The sequence below is a fragment of the Vombatus ursinus genome, unplaced genomic scaffold, assembly GCF_900497805.2.
Source record: "Vombatus ursinus unplaced genomic scaffold, bare-nosed wombat genome assembly UNPS02014773.1, whole genome shotgun sequence".
Taxonomy (NCBI): Eukaryota; Metazoa; Chordata; class Mammalia; order Diprotodontia; family Vombatidae; genus Vombatus; species Vombatus ursinus.
Window position 1 is genome coordinate 40,524,033 of NW_020954551.1, and position 25,869 is coordinate 40,549,901.

General features: G+C 43.7%; 1 protein-coding gene across 2 annotated transcripts in view; it reads left to right on the plus strand.

Annotated features, from left to right (window-relative positions):
* ALDH1L1 (aldehyde dehydrogenase 1 family member L1) overlaps positions 1 to 25,869 on the plus strand; it is a 75,468-nt gene that overhangs the window by 16,664 nt on the left and 32,935 nt on the right. For both annotated transcript variants that reach the window (XM_027863815.1, XM_027863816.1), the window contains 10 exons: positions 669 to 903; positions 3,284 to 3,449; positions 6,385 to 6,486; positions 9,874 to 9,963; positions 11,008 to 11,145; positions 13,015 to 13,140; positions 14,824 to 14,915; positions 19,243 to 19,390; positions 21,615 to 21,734; positions 22,821 to 22,948. In XM_027863815.1, the coding sequence (XP_027719616.1) occupies positions 669 to 903; positions 3,284 to 3,449; positions 6,385 to 6,486; positions 9,874 to 9,963; positions 11,008 to 11,145; positions 13,015 to 13,140; positions 14,824 to 14,915; positions 19,243 to 19,390; positions 21,615 to 21,734; positions 22,821 to 22,948 (1,345 nt within the window). The remainder of the gene's footprint in view (positions 1 to 668; positions 904 to 3,283; positions 3,450 to 6,384; positions 6,487 to 9,873; positions 9,964 to 11,007; positions 11,146 to 13,014; positions 13,141 to 14,823; positions 14,916 to 19,242; positions 19,391 to 21,614; positions 21,735 to 22,820; positions 22,949 to 25,869) is intronic.

The following is a 25,869-nucleotide window of genomic DNA, read 5'->3' on the forward strand; positions in this document are numbered from 1 at the left end:
CCTCACACACAGTGGGCTCTTAACCAATGTTTGCCAAATGGAAATGATTTATTGTGTCTACAGGGCTGGCACGAGGCAGCCCAGACTGGAGATCAGAATCATGTGAGAATCAGGCCTAAATCAGCTGAGAAACCAGCCAGACCAGCTGTAGCCAGGACTGGGAGACTTGACAGACCTAGCAGGAAAATCTTTAGCAAGAGACAATGAGAAGCAGTCTAGATAAATCAATAATCGTCAATGGAGAGCTCAGGATATAGGATGGGGCTGGCTACTCCAGTAAGAGAATGGAGGTTGTCCTTAGTAAGGGGTGTCAAGCAACAGGCTTAGACAGGTGATTCATGACAGAAGGAAAAGCAGATTATTTAATTAATAGAAGAATAATTCAGAAAACTCCAAGGGAAGGGGCAGGGAGGGGGGAACAGTGGCTGAACGTAGCACCTGGTGAGAAGACGAGTGTTGATCTGTCTGTGATGGAGGGGAGGCTGTGTTTGGTACCCCATGCCAGTGTGCTTAGCTAGTCCAGAGGTGGTTACATCTGTCCTGAGGCACAAAAGGGCTTCCTCAGAGGAGAGAGAGAGGAAGAAAGGAGGGAGATGGAAGGGAAGAAAAGGAAGGAAGAGAATCGAATGATGGAGTAGACCTGTACGAATCCCTCTGTGTCTTCACAGCGCTGGAGGCAGAGAAGGACCACGTACCAGTGTTCAAGTTTCCCCGATGGAGGGCGAAAGGGAAGGCCCTGCCCGAGGTGGTCGAGCAATACAAGTGTCTGGGAGCCCAACTGAATGTCCTTCCCTTCTGCAGCCAATTCATCCCCATGGAGATCATCAATGCACCTGAGCACGGCTCCATCATCTACCACCCTTCGCTCCTGCCCCGGCATCGGGGAGCCTCATCCATCAATTGGTAAGAGGGTAAGAGGCTGGCAGAGGCCGAAGACCAGCCCATATCTTCCCTTCCTAAGTAGCTCTGGCTCTTACACCCTCCACTGAATAGATGGAGTGAGACACACCAGGCAGTGCCTTTCTTCCTAAGTTTCTCGGGCACAAGGAAACTATTACTAGGGATTTACTCCTTTGGTTCAAAATTATCTCTTCCAGGCTCTCATTTGTCAATTGCCAGAACTCTTTGGAGGAAAAAGGTGTTAAGTCACTTGGACCTGAGTGTGAATCAGTGTATTGGAGTGCTTTCTTCTAAGGCTAGAGCACAAGACAGTACATTGTTATTCTTTACCTTTTGCAAAGCCTTTGTCATCCATGACTACATTCCATCCTGACTGAGGCATTGTAAGAAAGGCAGGGTGAGGGTTATTACCCAAACTAAGAGCCAGATAAGGGAGGTGACTTGTCAAAGGTCATGAGAGCCAGGATGGAGGGTTATTACCCAAACTAAGAGCCAGATAAGGGAGGTGGCATGTCAAAGATCATGAGAGCCAAGGCTGTGAGCACTTGGTATACTTGCTCATGGCTGGGAAAGGCTAGATGGAAAACGGTGTTACCTATTTCATAAATTTTTCTGGAGCTAGGAGGGTGGGTAGATATATCTTGGGGGAATACAGTCTGAAGAGGAAGAGGTAAGTTGGGGAACTCCTCTGTCCCCCAAAGGAATGCATCCTGATGCATATGCCCCTTAGGGCATTCTTTGAGTGGTACTTACCCTCTTGCAGGGAATACCTTGAAAATGAGGGGAGCTGCACCCCCTCCTGGTAGCCCCATTCCAGGGCTCTGTTCTCTGACACATATGAGCCCCTGATGCCCTCTGCAGGAAATATGGGGAGGAAAAAGAGCTCTTTCTGGTCTACAGTAGCCAGGGGACAAATGGAACCCCAGGGGAGAATTGTTCAAGAACATAGACAGAGTTGTATCATTCCTCTTCTGAAAATAATAGCATTTACCATGAAAAGTTAAACTCCTCCGCTTAGTATTCAAGGCTCTCCACAATCTCATGCTTCTTTCCTATCCAATTTTATCTTTTGTTAATCCCTTCCACACATTCCTGGGGGAAAGGAGCAAGAGCCTGGAGGTCTCTGCTCCAAACAGACTGCACTGTTATGACCTGCAAAGATACCATGTACTTCTCCACCTCTGGGCCTTTGCTCATGCTATTGCCTATGCTTGGAATTCCTCCCAACCTCTTCTTCACCTGCTGAGTTTCTAACCCATCCTTTAAAGCCCAAAACTGCAGCCATCAGTTCCTAGAAGGTTTCCCTGACTCCCTCCAATCAGGAGCAACCTTCCCTTTGGGACCTCCCATAACCCTTGGTCTTTTGCCTCTCTAATACATCATATATAGTAGTTAATCTGGATAGATAGATAGATACAGATATATTTGTGTGTGTGTGTGTGTGTGTGTGTGTGTGTGTGTGTGTGTGTGTGTGTGTGTGTGTATTATCCCCCTACTTGATTATAAGCTCCAGGGACAATACCTTATACATAGTCTTCAGAACCTACCTAGTAAATGCTAGATGCTTAGTAAATAAATGTTTGTTGCATTTTTTATTGCTGAAGACAGAGCCAACAGCAAGCGAACACCTTAAGCTTAGAGGCGATGCGGTGTAATGGAAAAGGCAGTAAATTGGAACTGAGAGGACCTGGCTTCAAATCTCAGCCCTGCCACCTACTAGCTTGACAGGATACCTCTCAGAGAATTAAGGAATCTGAGTCGAAAGTGACTTCAGAGATCATCTGGTCCGCTTTGTACTTGAGCGATAATCCCTTCTTAAATTGACAAATGCCAGCCTCCAGGTTGAGTGGAAACCCACTGCCTCCCAAGGCAGCCCCTTCCGCTTTGGGAGAGCTCTATTTGGCAGGATCTTTGATGGATCTGGGGTCTCCTCAGTGTGGTTATTCCCACCAATGATGCAGGCTTAACTCATCCATGCCTGCCTGTCCTTAAATCCCCTCCCTCTCTGCAGCTTCCACCCAGCAGTCGAGCAACAAAAGTTTATTAAGAGCCTGCAGTGTACCAGGCACCCATCGCTCCTGGTTTCACCTTCTGGGGCCAAGGAGAACAAAGGTAGTCTGTCTCCTCCATGACCACTCTTCAAATATTTAACGAGAGTTACCAAGTTCCCTGACTCTTCTACAGACTATCCCTGATCCTTTTAGCCAGTCTCTTTGTATGGATAACACACCCTCCATTCCTCTTAGCATTCTGCTTGCCCTCTTCTAGACACAGTTTCGTTATCACTAAAATCAGAATAATAACCTTTGTCCAACTTGTCAGGGTTGCATTAAAAATGCGTTTTGTAAAACTTAACATTGGCTGTTGTCCGTCCTGCCCTCAGGACCCTGATCCATGGGGATCGGAAAGGAGGCTTTACTGTCTTCTGGGCAGATGACGGCTTGGACACAGGAGACATCCTGCTCCAGAAGGAGTGTGAAGTTCTGCCTGACGACACCGTGAGCTCACTCTACAATCGTTTCCTCTTCCCCGAAGGGGTCAATGGAATGGTAATTTCTTTTCTTTTAAAAGAAAGGTTTTATTGACACTTAAAAAAAAATAAAACAATCATTTCTAGATATATACTCCACTTCCATCCCACCCTCAATGTGACTCCCTTCTAACAAAGAAAGAACAGTAAATCAGAATCGAGTGACACAGTCCATGTCTGACAGTGTATACACCATTCTCTACTCATATACCTGAACCCCCATCTCTCTAAAGAAAAGAAGGAGGGGTATTTCATCATTTCCTTTCCAGGGCCAACGTTGGTCATTACAGTCATACAATGTTGGACTTAATTTAGTGTTCTGTACGCTTGCATTATTGTAGTTTATATACTGTTTTCTGTGTTCTTCCCACATTTCGCTGAAGTCCTCATATTCATAATTGCTTCCAATGTAAGAATATACCACTATGTTCATATACTACAATTTGTTCAGCCATGGGATGGTAATGACTGAGGTCAGCCTCCTCCTGAAACATCCTCCACCTTAATGAAAACAACCTCCTCTGCAAGATGGACATTAAGGTCCACAGGGATCCCGCTCCAGCCACACCTCTGACCTGGTGTCCACTATCAGTGATAGCAAGGTGTGCAGTGGGATGGACAACTGGTCTGGTCTCCTGTGGCATTTCCTATGTCTCCATGAACCCCAGAATATTCTTGTGAAAATCTTGGGGGCTCTTATGATAATGGCATCATTTTTACTTCCAATAATCATGATTATTGGAAGCAACATGGTACAGTGGAAAGAGTGTTGACCTCAGAGTCAAAGGAACTGAGTTCAAATCCCAGTTGTGTGACCTTTGGCAAGTCACTTAACCATTTGGGGTCTCAGTTTCCTTGCCTGTAAAATGAGGGAGCTTTAGTCATAGGTTGATATTTTTAGAGCTAGAGGGGAAATCAAAGACCAGCTCCTTTATCTTACAGATGAGGAAACTGAGGCTCAGAGAGTTTGTGACTTTCCCAAAGTTATAGAGGCAGTAGTAGCATCAGAGGCAATATCTGAACACAAGCCCTCTTGACTAGACATAGGACTGTCTCTACTATACCACATATCCTCCTTGGGAGCTCCTTTGTTTCCTTTAAGAGGTCTGGCCATTTGTCCTTGGGCTCATGGTATGAAAGGTTGGAGTTACCAAGTGATTCTTCCAGTGTGTAAACTACTTTCTGAGCCCATGTGATCTGATTATCCGAAAAGCAAACAGGACCTTAGACCTCCCTGGTCCCCCTTGTTCAGTAATCACTCCCTTTTGGGTTTCACACAGCCCTTTGTTTTGTGCCTTTCTGGTTTATTATGTAATATTGTATATTATAAAATCATAAAATCATAGGTTGGAATGGACCTCAGAAGCCATTTAGTTCAACTCCCTGTGACTGTCAAAATCCTCCCAACATCTCCATCCTCTCCTTTAACACATCCAGTGATGGGAAACTTATTACCTTCTGAGAAGTCCCTTGCCATTGCTGGACAGCTCCCAGCCCTGGTCAGACCACAGCTGGCCTGTCATGCCTCCTTCTCTGTATCACATTTTAGGAGTGTCTCTGGCAAACTGAAGGTGTCTAGAGAAGGGCAACCAGGCTGGTTAGAACTTGGAGCCATGTCCTGTGAGGCTCGATTGAAGACTCTGGTTGGAGATGTTGAGCCTGGAGATGAAAAGATTTTTAAGAGGAACATGATCTTTTTCTCCAACTGATTGGGGGAATTTTGTATAGGAGAGGAAGTAGACTGTCTGTTCCAAAGGACAGAATATGATGCATAGGAAGTTCCAGTTTGACAGATTTGGGCTCAGTATAAGAATCAACTTTCTAACAATCAGAACTGGTGAAGATGGAATAGGGCTGCCATGGGTGGTAGTGAGCTCCCTATCACTGGAAGTCTTCAAGCAGAGAAGTTGGACAGCCACCTGTAAAGGAGTAGCAGTGGATGGGAGTTGGGCTTCAAAGACCTCCAGGGCTCCTTCTAGCTTAGAGATTTTATATTTCTAAGCCTTCGTTTGCTTGGTGACCTGAGAGCTTTTGAAAAGTAACTATCACAGTAGGGAATGAAAAAGAAAGTTGGAGGCCTCAGAGGAGTCCTGGAGAGAAGGCTGACTATGTCCCCTTAATGTTCCATGATGCTGATTATGTGGAGAGCTGCCCCAGTGCCCCCATTGAACCCACCCAGGGTTGCCTTCTGTAGCTGAGCTCAGAAGTGAGCGGCAGGTGAATCTGATTGAGTGCCACCAGCACAGATAGAAGAATTCTTCCAGAGAAGAGGAAGGTCGTGTTGTGATCAGTTACCAATTCCAATGGGTGCCTTCTTTTTCTTTTCCTTAAGGCAGGGTGAGGGGAGGGGGGGGGTCCTCATTCCCTTGAGTTCTAGAAATTTCTCTGTTTTCCATTCTCCAATAAAAACCCTACCTGACCTTTGTGAATGCATGGTTGACTCCTCCTCAGTAAGGCATGGGCAAATGTTGTTCCTTTGGTAGTAATGTTGGGTTTGTATTGAACCACACACACACACACACACACACACACTCAGCTGTTGTCACCAACAGCACACATAGGAAAAGGCTCGAGGGGCAGTTTGTGGCCATGGTTGGTAAATTCCATCTGAGGCCAGGGAATATTTTTTCCCTGTGTACATCTAACTGATCCATGTGAGTTGGAACCCTTGAAGTCATTAAAAACAAGCTCTAACCTTGAGATTACCAACCTGCCCTAGAATCACATCTGTTACTGGCATTAAAAGCACTCCCATAGGGTGTTACTGGGCCATATGAGTACACCAGCACTGCCTGGTACCTTGCAACTACGGAGTATCCCAGGTGTTTGTGAATAGAGCTGAGCCTTCCAAAGGAAAGACATACACCCATGTGAGACGTGTGAGGCACCTCTCCTACCCACAAATGTGCTACTCCCATGAAAAAGCCACTGTGACCTTGCTTATTTCTCCTCAGGTAGAGGCAGTAAGACTAATCATGGAGGGGAAGGCCCCCAAAATACCTCAAACTGAAGAGGGGGCAACTTATGAAGGAATACAGAAGAAGGAAAATGCCAAGGTAAGGGTCAAAGGAGCCATCAGCAAATATGACTCAAATTCAGCTCGTCCACAACAGAACTCATTGTCTCCCCATGCCAAAGAAAAGAAACCTACCCCTCTTATGAATTTCCTTTTCCTGTTGACAGCACCACTGTCCTTCACACAGAGATAAAAATTCTTCCAGAGAAGAGGGAGGCTGAGTTGTGATTAGAGCTGTCCAACTCCAATGAGTGCCGCCTTCTTCTTTTCTTTAAGGTGGGGGAGAGGAGAGAGAAGGGGAGCCTCCTTATTCCCTTGAATAAGTCTCTCTATTTTCCATTGCATTCTACCTGACCTTCGTGTGTGCAGGCAATGCTGTTATTGACATCCTCAGCAAGGCACCGCAAAGCACAGCAAGTGTTGTGTCTTTTTTGTAGCAGTGATAGGTTTGCATTGAACCACACACGCACACACACACACACTCTCACCCATTGTCACCAATGGCACACAAGGCTCACAGTGTTGATGTTAGCCTCATCTTTTAACTCTCACTCACCCCACATAGCCAAACAGGTGCCAGATCTCATCATATCTGTCTCTGTAATATCTCCTGAATATGTTTTCTCCTTGCAACCCTCACAGCCAGCACTGTAGTTCGGGCCCTCATCTCCCCTGGCCTGAACTGCTGTAGTAGCCTCCAAATTTGTTTCCCAAACTCAAGCCTCTCCTAGATTTAATCCATCCACTCAGCCACAGAAGTGATTTTTCTAAAGCACAGACCTTACCATACACCCCCCTTCCCTATTACTTCTAGAATCAAACAATAACCTCTCTATTTGTCATGTAAAGCTCTTCACAGCCTGGCCCTGGTCTACCTCTCCAGCTTCATTACACGTGACTCCCCTCTGTGCTCTCTACAATCCAACCCTACTAGGCTACTTGTATGCATGATGCTCCATCTCCCACCTCCTTCCTTACCTCCATCTCTCAGAATCCCTAGTTTCCTTCAAAACTCAGTCCAAGAACCACTCTCTATAGGAAGTGTCTCCTGATTTCCCCTGGTGACTAATATCCTTTCTTCCTTCTTTAACTGCCTCTATTCATTTTGTATGTACTTGACATGTATTTAAATGTGTGCGCATTGTCTCCCTCTTTAGAATGGAAGCACCTTGAAGGCAAGGATTGTTTCATTTGTATCTGTGTCCTTAGCATTCATTGAAATGCCTGGCACATAATAGGCGCTTTAAAAATGTTTGTTGATGGATTCATTTAGTGTCTACAAGGTACCCAGCTCATTTCTCATCCTCTGTCAGGTCTGTGCCTCTGCACAGATGAGGCAGCCTGGTATACTAGAAAGAATACTGGACTCACAAAACCTGGGTTAAAATCTCAGCTCTAACATACACAGCACCTGTGTGATCATAGGCAAGTCATCTAACCTCTCTGAGCCTCAGTTTTCTCATTTATGAAATGAGAGGCTTAATAATGGCTGGCACTTATGTAACCATGCACTTTTATTAGAATACATCCCTCATTTCATTTTCACAGCAACCCTGTGAAGTAATCAATTTTTAAAATAAGCCTTTATTGAATACCTGCTATGTGCCAGATAATGTGCTAAGAACTTGGGTATATATAGAAGGGCAAAAATACAATCCCTGCCCTCAAGGAAGTTACATTCTAATGGGGAAGACAATACGCAAATTAACTATACATACAAAATATATACAGTATAAATGGAAAGTAATTTTAAAGAGAAAATATTAGTACTGGGATTATGTAGTATAGGTTTTATTATCCCATCTTACTGATGAGGATGATGAGGCCTTTCCAAATGAAGAGAACATAACTAGTAAGTGCTGTCAGAGACTGGATCTGAACCCAAGTCTCCTGACCCTAAATCCAACCCTCTTTCCCCTATATTCTGCTGCCTCTCTGAGGAGGGAGAGCTCATAGTGAGCTTTGGAAGAATTCCTGGCTTGGACTCTGGTTCAGCTACAATAACCACAAATCTTGGCATCCTTTCCCCACCTGGGAACGGTACAGTCAAGTCAAGGGTACACTCTGGAGTAGTTCAGGAGCTGCCATAGCAATCTGATTCTATCCCCATTAGTTCTGTTGAAGAACAAGGTGTCATTATTCAAGTCATCCTAAGTAGTCAGCCCTCTAGCCAACTAGCTCCCAATCCTGCCTCAGGTTCACTGTGTGCTTCTGGCAGCCCTTGGCCTGATTATGGATCTGCCATGATGGACACAATTCTCACAAGTCATTCAATGGCAAGGGAAGACCCAGCACTTCTTCCCTGTACATTATCTCATTATACTTATACTAGTACATACAGTATATACCTTATACTAGTCCCAGGAGTCAAGTAAGGTAGCTATGGTACCTATCTGACATATGAAGAAACTGAGATCCCAAGAGTTGAGAACTGATATGACTTGGCCAAGGTTGCGTTGTGAATGGTACTAGAATTGCTGGCTCAGTCTTTCCACCACAGGGCGCTACAGGAGCTGGGCTATCTAAGGATGGCTACTTTCCAGGCCATTACTGCTTTCCATGTCCCTCAGTCCACCATATCCTTATGTCTATGATCAGCATCTAAGACTGGGATAGGGAGTGGAGATATTTCAACCCACTTAGAAGCAGCCATGTGATAAATTAGATAGAGTGCTCTGCTTCCAAGAGTCATGAAGACCCAAGTTTAAATCCAGTTCAAATCCAGCCTCAGCCACTTGCTAACTACAAGTCAACAAGCAATTAGTAAGGCTTAATATATGCCAGTCACTGTGCTAAGCACTGGGAATACAAATACAAGCAAAAAAGCAATGCTGGCCCTCAAGGAACTTGTATTCTAATGGGAAAGGACAGAAAATTAAAAAAGGCTGAAAATGTTAAGGTTGGGGATGGAATGAGAAGGTACACTCTTAAGGTTATGGTAAAGAAAGTTCAGAGAGTCAGAAGTTGAGCCTCAAAAGAAATGGGCCACAGACTTAAACTTTTCTGTGCCTCAGTTTCCTCATCTATAAAATGAGAGAGTTGGACTCAGTGGCTTCTAAGGTCCTTTTGAGCTCCAAATCTATAATCCTCTGATTCCTTGGGACAGTGACCTTTGGTTTTGCTCAGGAGCCCTTGGGGGTGGTCAAAGATTAGCCAAGTACCCAAGATGCTAAAGAAGACAGTGTCAAATAGAGGGGAAAACACTGGATTAAGGGGTCAGAGACCTGGCTTCACATCTGACCCTGATACTTAATGAGTCGTGTGTCTACGGACAAGTAGTTTTACTTCTCTGAGCCTCTGTTTCCTCATTATCAAAAATGGAGATCATAATTCTTAGGCTGCCTGTGTCATGGCAGTGTTTGGAGGAGTGTTTTGCAATCTTTCAAATTCATCCAAATGTGAATTGTCACTACCATGGTCTCTACAGATCAACTGGGACCAGCCAGCGGAAGCCATCCACAACTGGATTCGAGGAAATGACAAGGTTCCTGGAGCCTGGACAGAGGCTAATGGGCAGGTAGGTATGTTAAGGGGTGCGGGACCTGTCCTTTGTCCTGACCTTGTTTTCTCATCCCCTTTTTAATCTAGGTGTCACACCAGGCATGGATAACAATGAGTTGAGAAAGGAGATGGGCCCCACACAGGAGTAGAGAGCAAGGGTCAGGAGTCAGCGAGACAAGAGTAAATCTAATGGAAGTTGTAAGGTCCAGATAATTTTTTTTAAAAGCAAGAAGGAGGCATTGAGGGAGACAGGGCAAGATAACCCAGAGAAACAGGTCTAGGACTCCAACGGCACAGGACAGATCCTGATGGAAAAGGAAGCCATTTGGAATGGCCGATCCAAGTCAAGCCCAGCTTAGAAGCCAGCCGGGGATGATTGTTACAGTCCTTTCATCACAAAGTGGGCCCAGTGTGGGTTAATGCCAGGTGCCAGTCTAACAAGTGGGATGCAATAGGAATTCAGTCTCATTAAACTCTCATAAGCTAGGCTTTGTGGTACACAGGAAAGAGCTTCAGGTCGCCTTGGTTCAAATCTCAGCTCCAGAATTGGACCATTGTGTGACCCTCGTCAATTCACTTTGACTCCCTGAACTTCAGTCTTCTCATCTGTAAAATGGAGATAATAATCAATAAGTAGCTGTTAAGCAACTACTATCCCTGGAGGTTTGAACATAAAAGTGACACAGTCCCTAGCTTCAAGGAATTTATATCCTACTTACATAATAACAATTATGTTTCCTGATTCATAGATTATCATGAGACAAGTGCTTTGTAAGACGTAAAACACTCCACACGTGAGAGTTATTATCATTTTTTTAATCATCTCTTTTTTACTATGAAGAAACTGAGTCCCAGGGGTTAAGTAACCACTGTACCCAAAGTTGCACAGGAGTCAATGGCAGAGCTAGGACTTGAACGGCAAGGGTAGGGCTCTTCCCACATCACAGGGCCACATCTGGCTGACATTTTGCGTAAGCCCTGTGGCAGCTGTTTCTGAATGTTTCAGAACTTTGAATAACAGATCTCACTCTTCATGCCTTGATTCCATTCTCTCCCCTAGACGCTGACATTTTTTGGATCAACCTTTAATGACAATGGTCTTGTACCAGAGGGAGACACGCTGGATATCCCAGGAGCAAGTCGACCAGGCATTGTCACCAAAGCGGGACTTGTCCTCTTTGGAAATGATGGCAAAATGGTGGGTAGCATTACTCAATGGTTTTTGGTCCAGGATTTGCTTTCCATAAATATATGCTAAAGAATTTGCTCAAGGGCTCCCACAGTTCTCTATTGGGTATCTGCAATGTGTCCAGTCTCTTGCTACATAGATCAGGAATCAAGGGGAAGGAGAGAAAAATCAGGGTAGTGGGAAGAGAACCTAGAGCCTTCCAGAAGGCCTGTGTTTAAATCCCAGCCCCAACACCTGCTAAGTAAAGGACACCAATTAGAAGACTACTGCAATAGCCTAGGCAAGAGGGATGAAGGCTTTAACTAGGGGGATAGAGGTGTGAGTGAAGAGATGATAGAAATCAGAGATGTAAGAAAGTAGAAATGACAACATTGGGAACTGATTGGATATGTGGGGTAAAGGAGAATGAAGGGTGAAAAAAGACTCCAAAGTTGCAAGCAGGGGCAGCTCACAGGATGGTAATGCCCTTGATGGTAATAGGGAAGTTGAGAAGGGAAAGTTTGGGGTGGGAGAGGATAGGTTAGTTCTCTTTTGGGCTACTTTGAGTTTGACATGTCCAAAAGACAGTGGTAGTAGCTTGGAAGAGAGACTAGTAGAGACTAGAGACTAGAGAGGCTGGAGACTAGTATCAAATAGACCTAGTGTCATATGCATAGAGATGATAATTGAACTCACAAAATAGATATAGATATGATGAGGCTAGCTTCCCAAACACATCCATGGTGCCGAGGTCTCCAGTATACCGTTGACACCTCATCTCTCTCTCTCAACTGCCTCCTAAGACGTTCTCTCTCAAAGTTTCTATTATCAACTAAGGTTAAGTCCCTTAGAAAAGTTACTCAGTGTTACACTGAGCATTCTTAGCTGATAAGAAATCACAAATCCCTCCATTTATGTAGCATGCAGCACAGGGTTATTCTTCAGGACACTGCCCAAGATGGTATTACAAACCAATAGAAGCTGAAGAGATAGTACAGATCAAAAAGACAAGAGGTCCTGGAACAAGGCTCCCCAGAGGCTTGGGGGGTGGGGGAGGAATTGCGGTTAATGGGCCTGCCGTGAAGAACCAGTAAAGGAGACTGAAAGAGATCCCTCAGACAGATGGGCTAAGAACCAGGGGAGAGATATGTCATGAAAACCTAGAAAGGGGAGAATGTCTAGGAAGAGAAGGTGATCCATAGTGCCAAATACAGCAGACAAGTCAAGAAAGATGAAGCTTTAGATGAAGCCATTGGATTTGGAAATTAAGAGCTTCACGGGTAACTTTGGAGAGAGTTTGGAGGGTTTCAGTTGAATGACGAGGTCGAAACCAGATTATAGAGGGTTTATCAGAAAATGAGAGTAGAGTCACCTAGGGTAGGCAGCATTCCCCAGTTTATCTATGAAGAGGAGGAAGGAGAGAAAATGATAGCTGGCAGGGATGGTATAATCAAGTGAAGATGTTTTAAGGATAGGGGGAGACATGGGCATGTTTATAGATAACAGGAAAAGAGTCAGTAAATAGAGAAAGATTGAAGCAAAGAAAGATGGTGGAGATGATAATGGGGATAATTTACTGGAGAAGATGGAAGGGGAGGGGATCAAGAGTGCATATAGAGGGGCTGGCACGGATAAGGAGGACGACATCTTCATCAGTCCTTGGCACCTAGGTCGATGCTGAACAAATGTGTATTGATTGGTTGGTTGATTAACTAGAATGAAGTAGGAAATAGTGCAAGAAGATGACAAAATGATGTGAGATGAGGAGGAGAGGAGAGGAGGGAGTGCCTGGTGTACATACCAGGAGATATTTATATCAGATGAGGAGTGGTAATTAAGGCCCAGGTGATTCAAATTAAAATAGAAGAAGAGTAAATGCCAGAATTGTGCCCTTTGCAGCTGGTGGTGAAAAACATACAGCTCGAAGATGGCAAAATGATCCCAGCATCTCACTTCTTCAAATCAGCAGATAGCACCACCCTGGAACTGACTGAAGAGGAGCTGGTCACTGCAGAGGCCATTAGGGTGAGAAGAGAATTTGCATATATTTGAATGTTTCTCTTTGCCTTGTTACTCCTGGACAATGGGGCCCCATTTCAATTAAATTCAGTAAATAGTTATTAAGAACCTAGTAGGTGCAATGCACCGTGCTAGGTGCTGGAAATACCATGGTGAAAATTAGCACAGTGCTTGCCCGCAAGAAGCTCACAGTCCAAAAGCACCTAATAGATTAGGAGTAGATAATGAGAAATCATGGGAAGTTGGCATTGTGATGGATAACAAATAAGCGAAAGCTAGGATAGAAAGGAGGATGAGATAGTTCAAAGATCCAAGTTAAATGGTATGGGAAATATAAAGTCACTTTCAGCTAAGGGTGATGATGGGAGTGGTCAAGGAAGGTTCCATAAAGGAGGTAGTGTCTGCGTTGAGCCTCAAAGAAAAGAAGGGACTCCCACAGATGCAGTGGAGTGGGAAATAAGGGAGTAATCTGTTCCAAACATGGGAGACAGCACGAGAAAAGGCATAGAGCAAAAGGCAAGATGAGAATGAGAGATGAAGAAGTTTTATTTGAATGGTAAAAAAGAAGATAGGGAAATATTAAAAGATAAGGCTGGAACCAGACTGTGGAGGCCCTTGAATGCTAGGAGGAGGAGTCCAGTCTGTATTAAGTGGACAGGAGGAAATTACTAAACATTTTAAGTAGAAGAATGACATGATTGCAGTGATATACTTGGAAGATTATGTGGGGGCAGTGCAGAATTGGAGGTCTAGACTGGAGGTAGGAAGATCAGTTAAACTATTGCAATAATCTAGAAGAGAGGAGAAGAGGTCCTGAGTAAGGGTGATTGTAGTGGGAGTTAAAAAGAAAGCTGGCACAGTGGGTAGAGTGCCAGGCCTGAAGTCAGGAGGACGCATCTTCCTGAGTTCAAATCTGGCCTCAGACACCTCTTAGCTATGTGACCCTGGGCAAGTCAGTTAACCCTGTTTGCCTCAGTTTCCTCATCTGTAAAATGAGCTAGAGAAGGAAATGGCAAAACACTCTTCCCCAAGAAAACCCTGAATTGGGTCACGAAATGTCAGGCACAACTGAAATGACTCAGCAAGAAGAAACCAAATGCCTTTAATTATTCCCTTCAACCCCACCCCTTTTTTCTATTATTGTCTCTTGGGATGGATGCCCAGGCTTACTCTAGGGCTTATCATTATGGCTTCAAGTAGCCCTAACTCCAAACCCTGCAGGGGATAGATAGAAAGCTTAGATAGGATGAACAGCATAGCACAGTGATAAAGGTGAGGACTGAGAGCCCAGGAAGCTGATAAAGGTATAGAAGTAGGAATTTCCCTTTCATGTCCTCAGGGTGGGTAAGGACAGTGAAGAGCCTGACCCAGCTATAGCAAAGGAAGCAGTTGGGGCAGGAAGGGGAATAAGATTGGAGACCCAGGAGCCAGAACACAGTAGACCAAGACTAACCGAGCTGCTGAGGCAGGTCTTTGTACCACAGATTGAAGGGGAGGCAGCCATGTGAGCAGGCTTGTCTTCATTTCTTTCCATTTCCCAACTCCATTTCTCAGTTCCAATCCAACCAATCTCTTTGCTTTTCCCTGTGCACCAAAGCCCACATACGTACTGATGCATGAGCAGCTGAACACCCAGACTTCCCTGTAACCTGTCGAGTTAGACTATTCTTGTGTGACCTTACCTTTCAGGATGCTTGGCAGAGGATTTTGCCCAATGTTGCTGAGGTGGAAAGTTCCACTGATTTCTTCAAATCGGGTGCAGCATCTGTGGATGTTGTGAGGTGAGAAAATGGGCCAAGACTTTGGGAAGTTTGTTTTGGAACCCTTTGGGATGGGGGTTGGAATAACGTCTCACTTCTTAGCCAGCCCTTCTTCCATAATGAGATCCAGAGACTCTTCAGTCCTCCAACTGTTCAGAACAGGGAGGCCAGTTAGAGGCATCTTCCCATGTAAATTGGAGTGAGAGGGTGGTGGGATCATAGAAGCATAGATTTAGCACTAGCCATGACCTTGAGGACATCTAGTCCAACCCTTTCACTTTTCAAAGGGAAAAACCGAGGCCAAAAAGGGAAAAGCAACTTGCCCAAAGTCTCACACACAGAACAGAATTTGAACTCAGGACCCCTGATTCCATATCCAGTATTTTTTTTCTATTGAACCTCAATAGACCAATTTTTTTGTGGATTTCAGAAGCCCTTGCCAAGTCCTACCATTTTATAGAACCACAGAAAGTTAGACCAAAACAGCATCTGAGAATACAGAATTTCTGATTTTGAGCAGGAAGGGACCATAGTGATCATGGAGTCTGACTCTTTCATTTTTATAAATGAATCCCAAGAGAAAGGATGGGACTGGCCCAAGGTCACATAGCAAGTTAACAGCAGAGTGACCACTCAAACCATGACCCCTGACTGCCAGACCAAAGTTCTTTCCATTACATTACACTGTTACTCTTTGTTCCTTCAAATAGTTCCTAGGGTCAACTACACATTTCTCTTAATAATCCATTCTCTCACCTGACATAATCACATTTTTCCATGGAAAGATGCTTGTGGTCACAAATGTTTTCATCAGGGTATCCAATAGGAGATAACCCTCCGGCCTGTTCTCCACTACAGGTTCTCATGCTACATGTCCTAATGTTCCACCAAAGACTCTATGTCTTGAGAAGTCTGGCTTGGTTTATTGTTAAATAACCATGCCCAACAGTTATAGGATCATAGATTTAGAACAGAAAGCAACCTTAGAAGTTACCTAGGTCCCTCATTTTACAGATGAGGGCATTGAGGCCCAGAAAGAGTAAGCAATTTGCCCAGGGTCATACAGATAAGGAAATGACAGCTCTGGGATTTGAACCCAGGGCCTCTGACTCCAAATGCAGTACACTTTCCACTGTCTCACTCTTCCTCAGGGCTATTTTTTTTTAATTGAAAGTGGATACCCACAGCAAAGAAACTATTAACTCAATGATACTGTGGCTATAATTGACATTAAGTAACAAATCATATCTCTCTGATACATGCTATAATCAAGTCATTAAAAAAAAAGTCTTTACCAAAAAAAGTCACATTTAAAAAGTAGATATTAAGTCACTTAGAAGATAGGAGAGCTGGAAGGGATCTTAGAGGTCATTTTGTCCAATCTCCTTCTTTTGTAGAGGACACTGAGAGACAAGTTCTAGTCTTTACCTTTCCACCACCTGCCTGTGTGATACTGAGTAATTCACTTTCCTTGTCCAAGTCTCTTCTTTTCCTCATCTGCCAGCATAAAGTAGTGCACTTGGAGTTAGAAAGATCTAGGTTCAAATGCCATGTCACTCATTTACTAGCTGTATGACCATAGGCAAGCTTTTTCAGCCTCAGTTTCTTCATCTATTAAATAGGTATAATAACAGCTATAGTACTTACCCCCTTAATATTCCTATGAGACTCAAATTAGATAATGTATGCAAAATGCTCAAAATAAAACTTTAAAACACTATATATAAATGTCAGTTATGAGTGCTAACTCATCTCTATGGCCTCTTCAGACTGTGGTATTCTCACATTCTGTGAAGACACATTTTTAAAAATCTGAAGTGGAGGAAAGGCAGGATGATAAAGTAGATAGAGCCACCCAACTCAGCCTTGAGATGCCTTCTAACAGCTCTCTGAGTACTCTGGGATAAATTACTACACATGGATTTTATGACCTTCACAGCATGACTGTGTGCTTACTATGGTCAAGTGTCTTGACTTCCTGGGGTCCCAGGCAACTCTCCAAAACCAAAAATTACAAGACCACCTCACGGGAAGGAGTTTCTTTGCAGGGAGTTTCCTATATTAATGAAACCACCAGTCCAGACCAAAACAAATTAAAATGGAGATTAAAAGCAATTTCTTCCCTTCCTTCTCCCTCTGACAACAGTTTATGGTGTTATTGTATGGGTTGTAAAAATACCCATAAACTTACCAAGCATACTCTCTCTCAGCTGCCTCCCCCTCTCGCCAAAAATCCTTCCCCAGGCTACAGTGCCAGGACCATGATGATGTCTTTCCTATGGGGAGCCTCATTTCCCATCCCTTCTCCAGCCACAGGCCATCTTGAATTCCTAATCCAATGAACTCAGCCGTTGAGACTGCCTCCTTGTGGTCTCCCTTGGAACTCCAAGACAAATTATTGTAGAGTGACTTTCACAGTTCGACTGCCCTGTCTCAATCTCACTGGTCAGCATGGCTCCCTGGTTCTGGTTTACTTTGATCTAGCCCAGCAAACCATTCCCCATAAGAGGCAGAAAGGTGTAGAAGATGGAGCACTGAATTTGGAGTCAGTAAAATGAGGAGGTTGGAGTTGCTAGCTTTCTGCCTCCTTCTGTAGAGCCAATAGTACATAGAATCTCAGAGTTTGAAGGGATTTTACAGAATGAGTTTCCTTCCACCCTATTCAAGAATCCTCTCTATGGCAAGTGTTCTTAATCTGGAACCTATTTTTTTGAAACTATTTCAATATAATTGGTTCCCTTTGTAATTCTATATATTTTATGCATTTAAAAACATTATTCTGAAGGAAAACAAAGTGACTAGGTGGTACAGTGTTTAGAATATGAGACTTGGGGTCAGGAATACCTGAGTTTGAATCTGGCTTCAGATACTTATTAGCTGTGTTACTCTGGACAAGTCATTTAACCTCTGTCTGACTCAGTTTTCTCATCTGTAAAATGAGGATAATAATAGAATCCACTTCACAGGTGGCTGTGACGAACAAATGAGATTGTTTCTTTCAGACTGTCAAAGGGGTGGGTATGACATAGAAAGTATTAGGAATCTCTGTTTTATATCTTCCCTGACAGGTGGTTATCTAGTATCTATCTGAACACTTCCAATAATGGAGAGATAATAATAACAATAAGAACATCATAATAGTAATGATGATGATGATGATAATAGCTGGCATTCATACAACACCTTAAGGTTTGCAAAGCCCTTAACAAATATTACCTCATTTGTCCTTCACAACAACCCTGTGAGGTAGATACTATTATTAGCCTCATATTACACATGAGGAAACTGAGGCAGACAGAGGTTAAATGACTTGCCCAGGGTCACAGGGCTGATAAGTGTCTGAAGCCAGATTCAAACTCAGGTCTTCCTAACTCCAGTTCCCATATTCTAAACATTGTACCACCTAGCTACCCCTTCGGTAGCCCATTCTACTGTGGGATAGTGCTCATCTTTAAAAAGAGTACTGCTTCCTTTGAACTGAACTCTTTCCCCTGCAATAACTCCCTCCCTCCTCAAATTGGTCCGAGTTCTATTCTAAGCTTTGACATCCAACTGCCCATCAATAGCACAGCCAGATGCTACGTTCTGCACCTAGCATTGTACATTTTTTAGCTTAAAGGAACATTGGATTTATACAAAATGTCTCCTCTCCCCAGCAATCCTTCAGATACTCAAAGACCAAGGTCTTGTCTTCTTTTCTCCAAGCTAAGCAGTCCTCAACTGTCCTTCACATGACACAGCCTCCTGGCATCATCTTGATCACCTACTTGTGGTACATACTTAAGTTTATCAGGATCCCTCCTAAACTATGTCCTCCAATTCCTTTTAAATCCTAGCCTAAATCCTCCTTCAGAAAGCTTTCCTTGATTAACCCAGATCTCCTTTTGCCCAAAAAAACTCATTGCAGCAAGTAACACTTGTTTTTGTTGTTAACTTGCATTCACTGTTTATGCATCTTCTCTTCATTGTCTGCATGGTGATTGATAGTTACATTTATCTGTGCCTTCTTCCTCCTAGAGCATAAAGTCCTTAAAGACAGAAGAGATAGATGAGAAATGAGATGTTTTAAAATGTTTTGAAAACTTTTAAGTGGGCTATTATTATTGATGAGTTATTATCTTAGTAATTATTACTCAAGCATAGCATAGCCCCATACCCACTGTGGGACCTCAGTCCAACATGATGGAAGATGATGGTATCAGTGTTGGGGCTGGTGATAACAGTAAGAACAATGATGGGGGCTGGTGGTCATTGCCACCTTGCTGGTCTTTAGCATTTAGTCTTGGCCTCTGCAGATGCAGGGATATGCAGAACATGTGTCATGTGTTCTCAAACTTCTTTTCTCTAGGCTTGTCGAAGAAGTGAAATTGCAATGCGATGGCCTACAATTAGAGAATGAAGATGTGTACATGGCAACTACCTTTGGGGATTTCATCCAGATGCTGATTAGGAAACTGAGAGGGGAAGATGGAGAAGAAGAACAAGTTATAGACTATGTAGGTGGTGAATCACATCCCCTTCCCAAAAGTATTTGGTACCTTCTAAATAAACCCTATATGGTGGTGACACTCACTTGCTTTGGAATCCAAAATGGCAGCTGGGATCAACGTCCCTGGAGAATTCTAAAAACTGCATTTAAGATTCCTTTCTTCCATGGCCCTATTCTCCATATCCAGTAGGGATACTGTGGGAACATAAGAGTAGGAATATGTTCAGGGCAACCTTACATGCCCTGTTCAGTCATCTCAGCTGTGTCCAACTCTTCATGACTCCATTTGGGGTTTTCTTGGCAGATACTGGAGTGGTTTTCCATTTCCTTGTCTATGAGGCAAACAGGGTTAAGTGAGTTGCCCAGGGTCGCATACACTTTCTGAGGTCAGATTTGAACTCAGGTCGTCCTGATCCCAAACCTCATGCTCTATCCACTGTACCACCTAGTTGCACCTTATATGTCCCACCTGTACTTAATTGAATGATATAGGAAGAAAATCCTCACACAGTGTGGTCCACAGTCTGAGAAATGAAAGAATTTTGAGCCAGGGTACTATGCAAAAAAGTTTACTATAAAAAGGTGGAAAATATAGGCTGCTCTGTTTTATTCACATTTTTTTTCTGCTAAGTAACTTGAAACCTTTACATGAAAATTTTTTTCTATTTATATATTGTTTTAAAATTTGTAATTTTTCTCTGATACAAGCTCATTTAAAAATTAATTCCAAGGCACTCTGTCTAAAAGTTTGTATTCTAGGCAGGCAGTAAATGTGTAGGTTGCTAAGAGCCCTTGAAGTTCTGACATCCAATTCCCAATCAATAGCACATCTAGAGGCTATATTCTACACCTAGGATTGTACATATCTGAGCTTAAAGGGACCTTAAAGGTCATCTAACCCAACCCCCTTATTTTACCAATGAGGAAACTGGGGTCCAGTGACTTGAACAATATCACGCAGGCAGTAAATGTCAAAGTGGGATTCAAACACAGCTCGTCTAAATCCAAATTCAGCCACTTCTCCCCCACCCCCTATCCCACACTATACCACATTGTGGGGAAATTTTCCTGTATCATTGAAGAATGAAAAATTGCTTGAGAGATTCCTAGAATCTCAGAGGTGGCAGGTACTTCAGACATCATCTCATCCACCCCACATGTGAATAAGAATCCCTTCTATAACATGTTTGTCAAGTTAGCTATCCATGCCCTCAGCCTGGGCAAGTCACTTAAACCCAATTTCCTAAAAAAAAAAAAAAAACTTTAAAAAGTTACCTATTCAGTTTTTGCATGAAGGTTTCCATCAAGGAAACCACTACTTCCAAAGGCAGCCCATTCCACTTTTGAAAAGCTCTTATCATTAACAACTTCTTTCCTTACCTGAAGCCTAATTTTTTTTTGTTTCTATATCATATTGTTGACTTGGGTTGAGTTCACAGTCCACCGAGACCTCCAGATCTTTTTCTAAATGAACTGCTAACCACTCTTCCCCCATCTTGTACTTAGGTAGTTGATTTTTGGAACCCAAATGTATGACTTTACATTTATCGCTATTACATTTCTTTTATGTTAGATTCAGTCCAGTATTCCATTCTGTCAAAAGCCTCTTAGATCCTGAATCTGTCATGCGACATGTTGGCTTTCCCTCCCAGCTTTGTTCCATGTGAAAATTTGAGAAGGCTCTTACCGATGCATTTTCTTTTGATTGGATAGTGATTGTCATGGAGTCATGGAAGTTCATGCTGTGTACATAGAGATCTATGTCACTAATTCTTTTCTGTTTCTGCCCTTGAAGAGGGAGACAAGAAAGCTAAGAGCAGGTGACACTTTCTTTTTCTTCCATGAAGCTTCTTTCTCCTAACTTCCATTTTCCATATTGTAAGGAAGTCCTTGCTACACAACACCAAAGTGATTGATAACGCTCTATATGGTACAGTGAATCTTCAGGTTGGCACAAAGTTATGGAGTTGGGACCCTATGGGGAGTTCATAATGCATTCTAGGGATTTTTGCAGATGATGGTTACGCCAGCCCCCAAATGTAACCCTGGAACCACAGCATAGTTAGCAGGGAAAACTGAGAATAATGGACCAACTTTCAACAATTCTCCCTACTCCTTAGGTGCCACTACAACAATCCCCTTTGTTCCAGAGGGTGAATGAGAGACTTGAAGCCCAAATCTCCTGGTGGGTTTTAGAGGGACAAGGGTCAATTAGTCTGTGTCTTTCTCAGGTGGAGAAGTCCATCAACAACCTGACCATTCGAATGCCTCACCAGCTCTTCATCAACGGGAAGTTTGTGGATGCTGAAGGAGCTAAGACCTACGAAACTATCAACCCAACAGATGGGACTGTGAGTCCTGGCAGGCCTGCCAAACCTTCTCTCTCCTCTTGCCATTCAGTGCTGATCTGTATCTCATCCCTTATTGCTCTGAGACCTTGAGTAAGTTACTCAGTCTCTCTCAGTTTCCCCATTTGTAAAATTTCCCAGTTTATAGAGTAATGACTGGGGGATTCAAATGAGATAAAAAATGAAAAAATTCTTTGGAAGCAGTAAAATGCTACTGCAGTGTGAGGAAGTAATTATCTGGTGCCCCAAAGGTTAAGAGGAAGGACCTCCTCGGGTGGGAATCTGGAAGGGGTAAGAGAAGAAGAAGGAACTGTAATCCTTACCTTACTTTCTACCACCTGCCCCGACTCTCATGAGTATACTTCATCTCCCATCTGCTGCTCTGGAATAAAGGACTATAGAATCAGAGGCTGAGATGGAAGGGACCCTAGAGGTCCAGCCCTTTCATTATACAAGTGAGGAAACTGAGACCCAGAGAGATTAAGTAACTTGTCTAAGGTCTTGGGGGGGAGGAAAAGGGAACATTTACTAAGAGCCTACTATGTACCAGACAGTGCACTAAGCACTTTAAAAAAGTAAGGATCTCCTTTGATCCTCACAACAACCCTATGATGTAGGTGCTATTATTATCCCCACTTTACAGTGGGAAAAAATGAGGCAGATGGAGTATAAGTGACTTACCTAGGGTCACACAACTGTTAATTGTCTAAGGCTGGATTTGAATTCAGGTCTTCCTGATTTCAGGCCCCATCTTCTATTCACTGTGCTACCAAGCTGGGAAAAGAAAAGAATGCTCCCAAAGTGGTTTGCATCTTCTCAGAAGTGAGGAAACAGAGTTTAAAACATCAATAAAAGAATTGGAAAAATGTTCCCAAGATCCCAAGAGACTTGCCCAAGGTCATAGGGCCAATAGGTCACTGAGCCAGAGCCCAAGTCTTCCCAGTTCTTCCTGATTGTTTTACCTCAGCTAGAAACAGGCCAACCAGTCAGACCACTTCTGGTCCAAGTGCCCCCCCAAAGGCCCTAGTGACAGAAGTCCTGAGCCTTGGACCTCTCAGGAAATCTTGTACCTGGCTTTGCTCCTCACAGGCCATCTGCAAAGTATCACTCGCCCAGATCTCTGATGTTGACCAGGCCGTGGCAGCAGCAAAAGATGCCTTTGAGAATGGAGTGTGGGGGAAGATAAACGCCAGAGATAGGGGACGACTTCTCTACAAGTAAGCAGGGCAGCTTTCCTCATCTCTGGGAGTGTGGGGGCTTCAGACCCAAGCACTGGAGATGGGGGCCCAGAGCTTTCCTTCCCAGGCCTACTTGTCTTCAACAAGAAGGAAGCCACAATTCCTAGAAAACCAGGGGACTTAGCAGTATAGCTCACATACGCAGAGAAGAAATAACAAACAAGAGAAAATAGGATGAATGACAACTGACTTCTGTCAACCAATCACAGAATCTCAGAGTCATTGCGTATGAAAGCTAGCAGGGCCCTTGAACGTAGACTATCAGAACTGGGAGGGATCTTAGAACACAGACTTAGAGCACAGAATGTCAGAACTGGAAGGTCTCTTAGAATATAAACCATCAGAGCTGGGAAGGGCCCTTAGAACATAGATTGTCAGAGCTGGGAGGGCCCTTAGAACATAGACTCTCAGAACATAGACTTAGAACCCAGAATGTCAGAGCTAGAATGGGCCATAGAATATTTAGGGCTGAAAGGGCCTTGAAACCACAGAACATGGAATTTCAGAACATAGAAAATAAAACAATGCATTAAATGGGACCTTGTGTGGCCAACAGAAAACTGGGCTTAGTAGAAAATAAGGCTGCCATATGCTTGTGACTATGAAATATAGAGGTGTGACTTCCACACCCCCAGTTTCCCATGTATTTAACCCAGTCACTCAACAAACCTACATCTGCTGCTCTTGTTATTCAAGTATTGTGCTAGCTACTGTGAGAGTTATTCAATTTAAATAATTCCATTCAGCTCAATAAGCATTTATTAAGTGCTCACTAAGTGCCATGTGCCGGGCACAAGGGATACAAAAGCAAAAGCGAAAGTGTCCTTATGGGAAGCAGCTTGAGCAAAGGCCTGAAGACTGGAGAGCCCTGTGAACATTGGAGAAAAGTCATCTGACTTTCCTGGAATTTAGGCTATGGGAAGGACAGTAATATGAGATAAAGGTTCAAAGGACAGGGTAACGCTATTACAGGAGGCCTTGAATACCCAGAAAAGCAGCTCAAACTTTGCTGGGGAAGCACAGGGAGGCATTGAAGATTTGGAGTAGAAGAATACCATGTCCAGACATTATAGCTGATGAGCCTTATAAAAGATATATTGGAGAAGTGGAAAAAATGAATGTGGAAAAATCTGCCAGGCAACTATTACAATGGTTCAGGCAGGTGCTAATGAGGACTGGTACTGAGCTGGTACAGCAGGAATAGAGAGGAGATGGGAATGAAATATGTTTTGAAAAATGGAATCCATAGGATTTGGTGACCCCTCCATCCCCTCTCAAATTCAAAGATAACTCTGGGGTTTCAAGCACAGGAGACTGAGTGCATGATGGAACCAGAGACAGAACTGGTGAAGTCAGAAGGAGCAGATTTGGGGGGAAAGATGATGTTGGCTTTGAGTTCCTTCCTGATTCTCCTTCCCCTCCGGCTGCTTAATGCCCCCAAACTCTCTCTTCCAGACCCACTGGCAAATCTTCTCTCAGGTCCTAGTTCACACTGAAGTGTGCAGAAAAGCTCAGAATATGACCCTTCCAATGGGGATTGGCATTTTAACAAGGATCAAGCTAAGGGGATAATACTTCAAGAATAGAATTTCAGACACAGGCAATGAATGAAGGAGGGATTGGGGGAGGGGTGCGGGGCCAAAAGACCTTCTTGATGCCCCTGAAAAGTGTGTTGTATTAGAAAGAGCATCAGACTGGGAGTCAAGCAACCTGGATTCTAGTCCTGGTACCACCACAAATTTCCTGTGTGCCTTTGGGCCAATCAGTTCCCCTCTCTGGGTCTCAATTCCCCAGGCTATAAAAAGTGAGTCTTGGATTAGATGTTCCCCAGAGTCCCCTCCAATTCTAAATCCTCTAATCCCTATGAGCTCTGGAATACCTTCCAGCTCTCATCTCTGCAAGGAGCCTTCCATTCTGTTCTTTCTCCAACCTGAGTAAGATGATCTCTAAGGCTTACGTTAGTGTCAAATGGAAGGCTGGTATACATTTAGAAGCGGGGCTGGACCTGTGAAGTGGCACGCTATTAGACTTTGGCACTCTTCCCATCTTTCCTTTTCTGTCTCCTTTTATTCTTGCCCCTTCTTCTCTCCCCTCCTCCTGTACCTCACTCCCTTGAGGGTCTTGCTGTCAATTAATCTCTGAAGGTGGTAGCTGATAAGGGCTCAAAGTGGCCCTCCCCTCATTTTCTCCAAAGGGACTGCCTCTTCAAGGTAGGGGATAGGGGAGAAAACTTTCAGAGACTCCAAAGCATTCTCAGTAGACTCACTCCAATGCCTTTTATGGGCTAAAAAGACATCTCTATCCCAAATGTTCATATGGACTATTTGTGCCCAACCTATGGTACTTCTGAGCTTGTATTGGTCAGCCACAGTCAGACATACTGTACATTGATCCTGACATAATGATGTCATTCTGATCCTCTTCAAGAATGAAAGCCAATAATCCATAACCCATCACATGCCAGGCACTGTGCTAATAAGCATTGGGAATACAAATTCAAGCAAGCAAAATAATTCCTACCCTCAAGGAGCTTACATTCTGTTTTTTTTTCCTTAGTGAGTCAGTTGGGGTTAAGCGACTTGCCCAGAGTCACACAGCTGGAAAGTATTATGTGTCTGAGGCCGGATTTGAACTTGGGTCCTCCTGACTCCAGGGCCAGTGCTTTATCCACTGTACCACATTCTAATGAGAGAAGCCTATATAGGGGAACTTGAAAGGGGGGCATCAATGAGGAGAGGAAGGCTCCAGGGTGGAGGTTTCTAGGGGTGGCAATGTGGCAAATGAGGAGAAAGAGCAGAAGGCAATGGAGTTCTGAGAGAGGCCGGGTATGAATGACACCAACATCTGAGGCCCTGCCAGAAATGGAAGAAGGACTCACTCCTTCACGCCCTTTGGTGAAT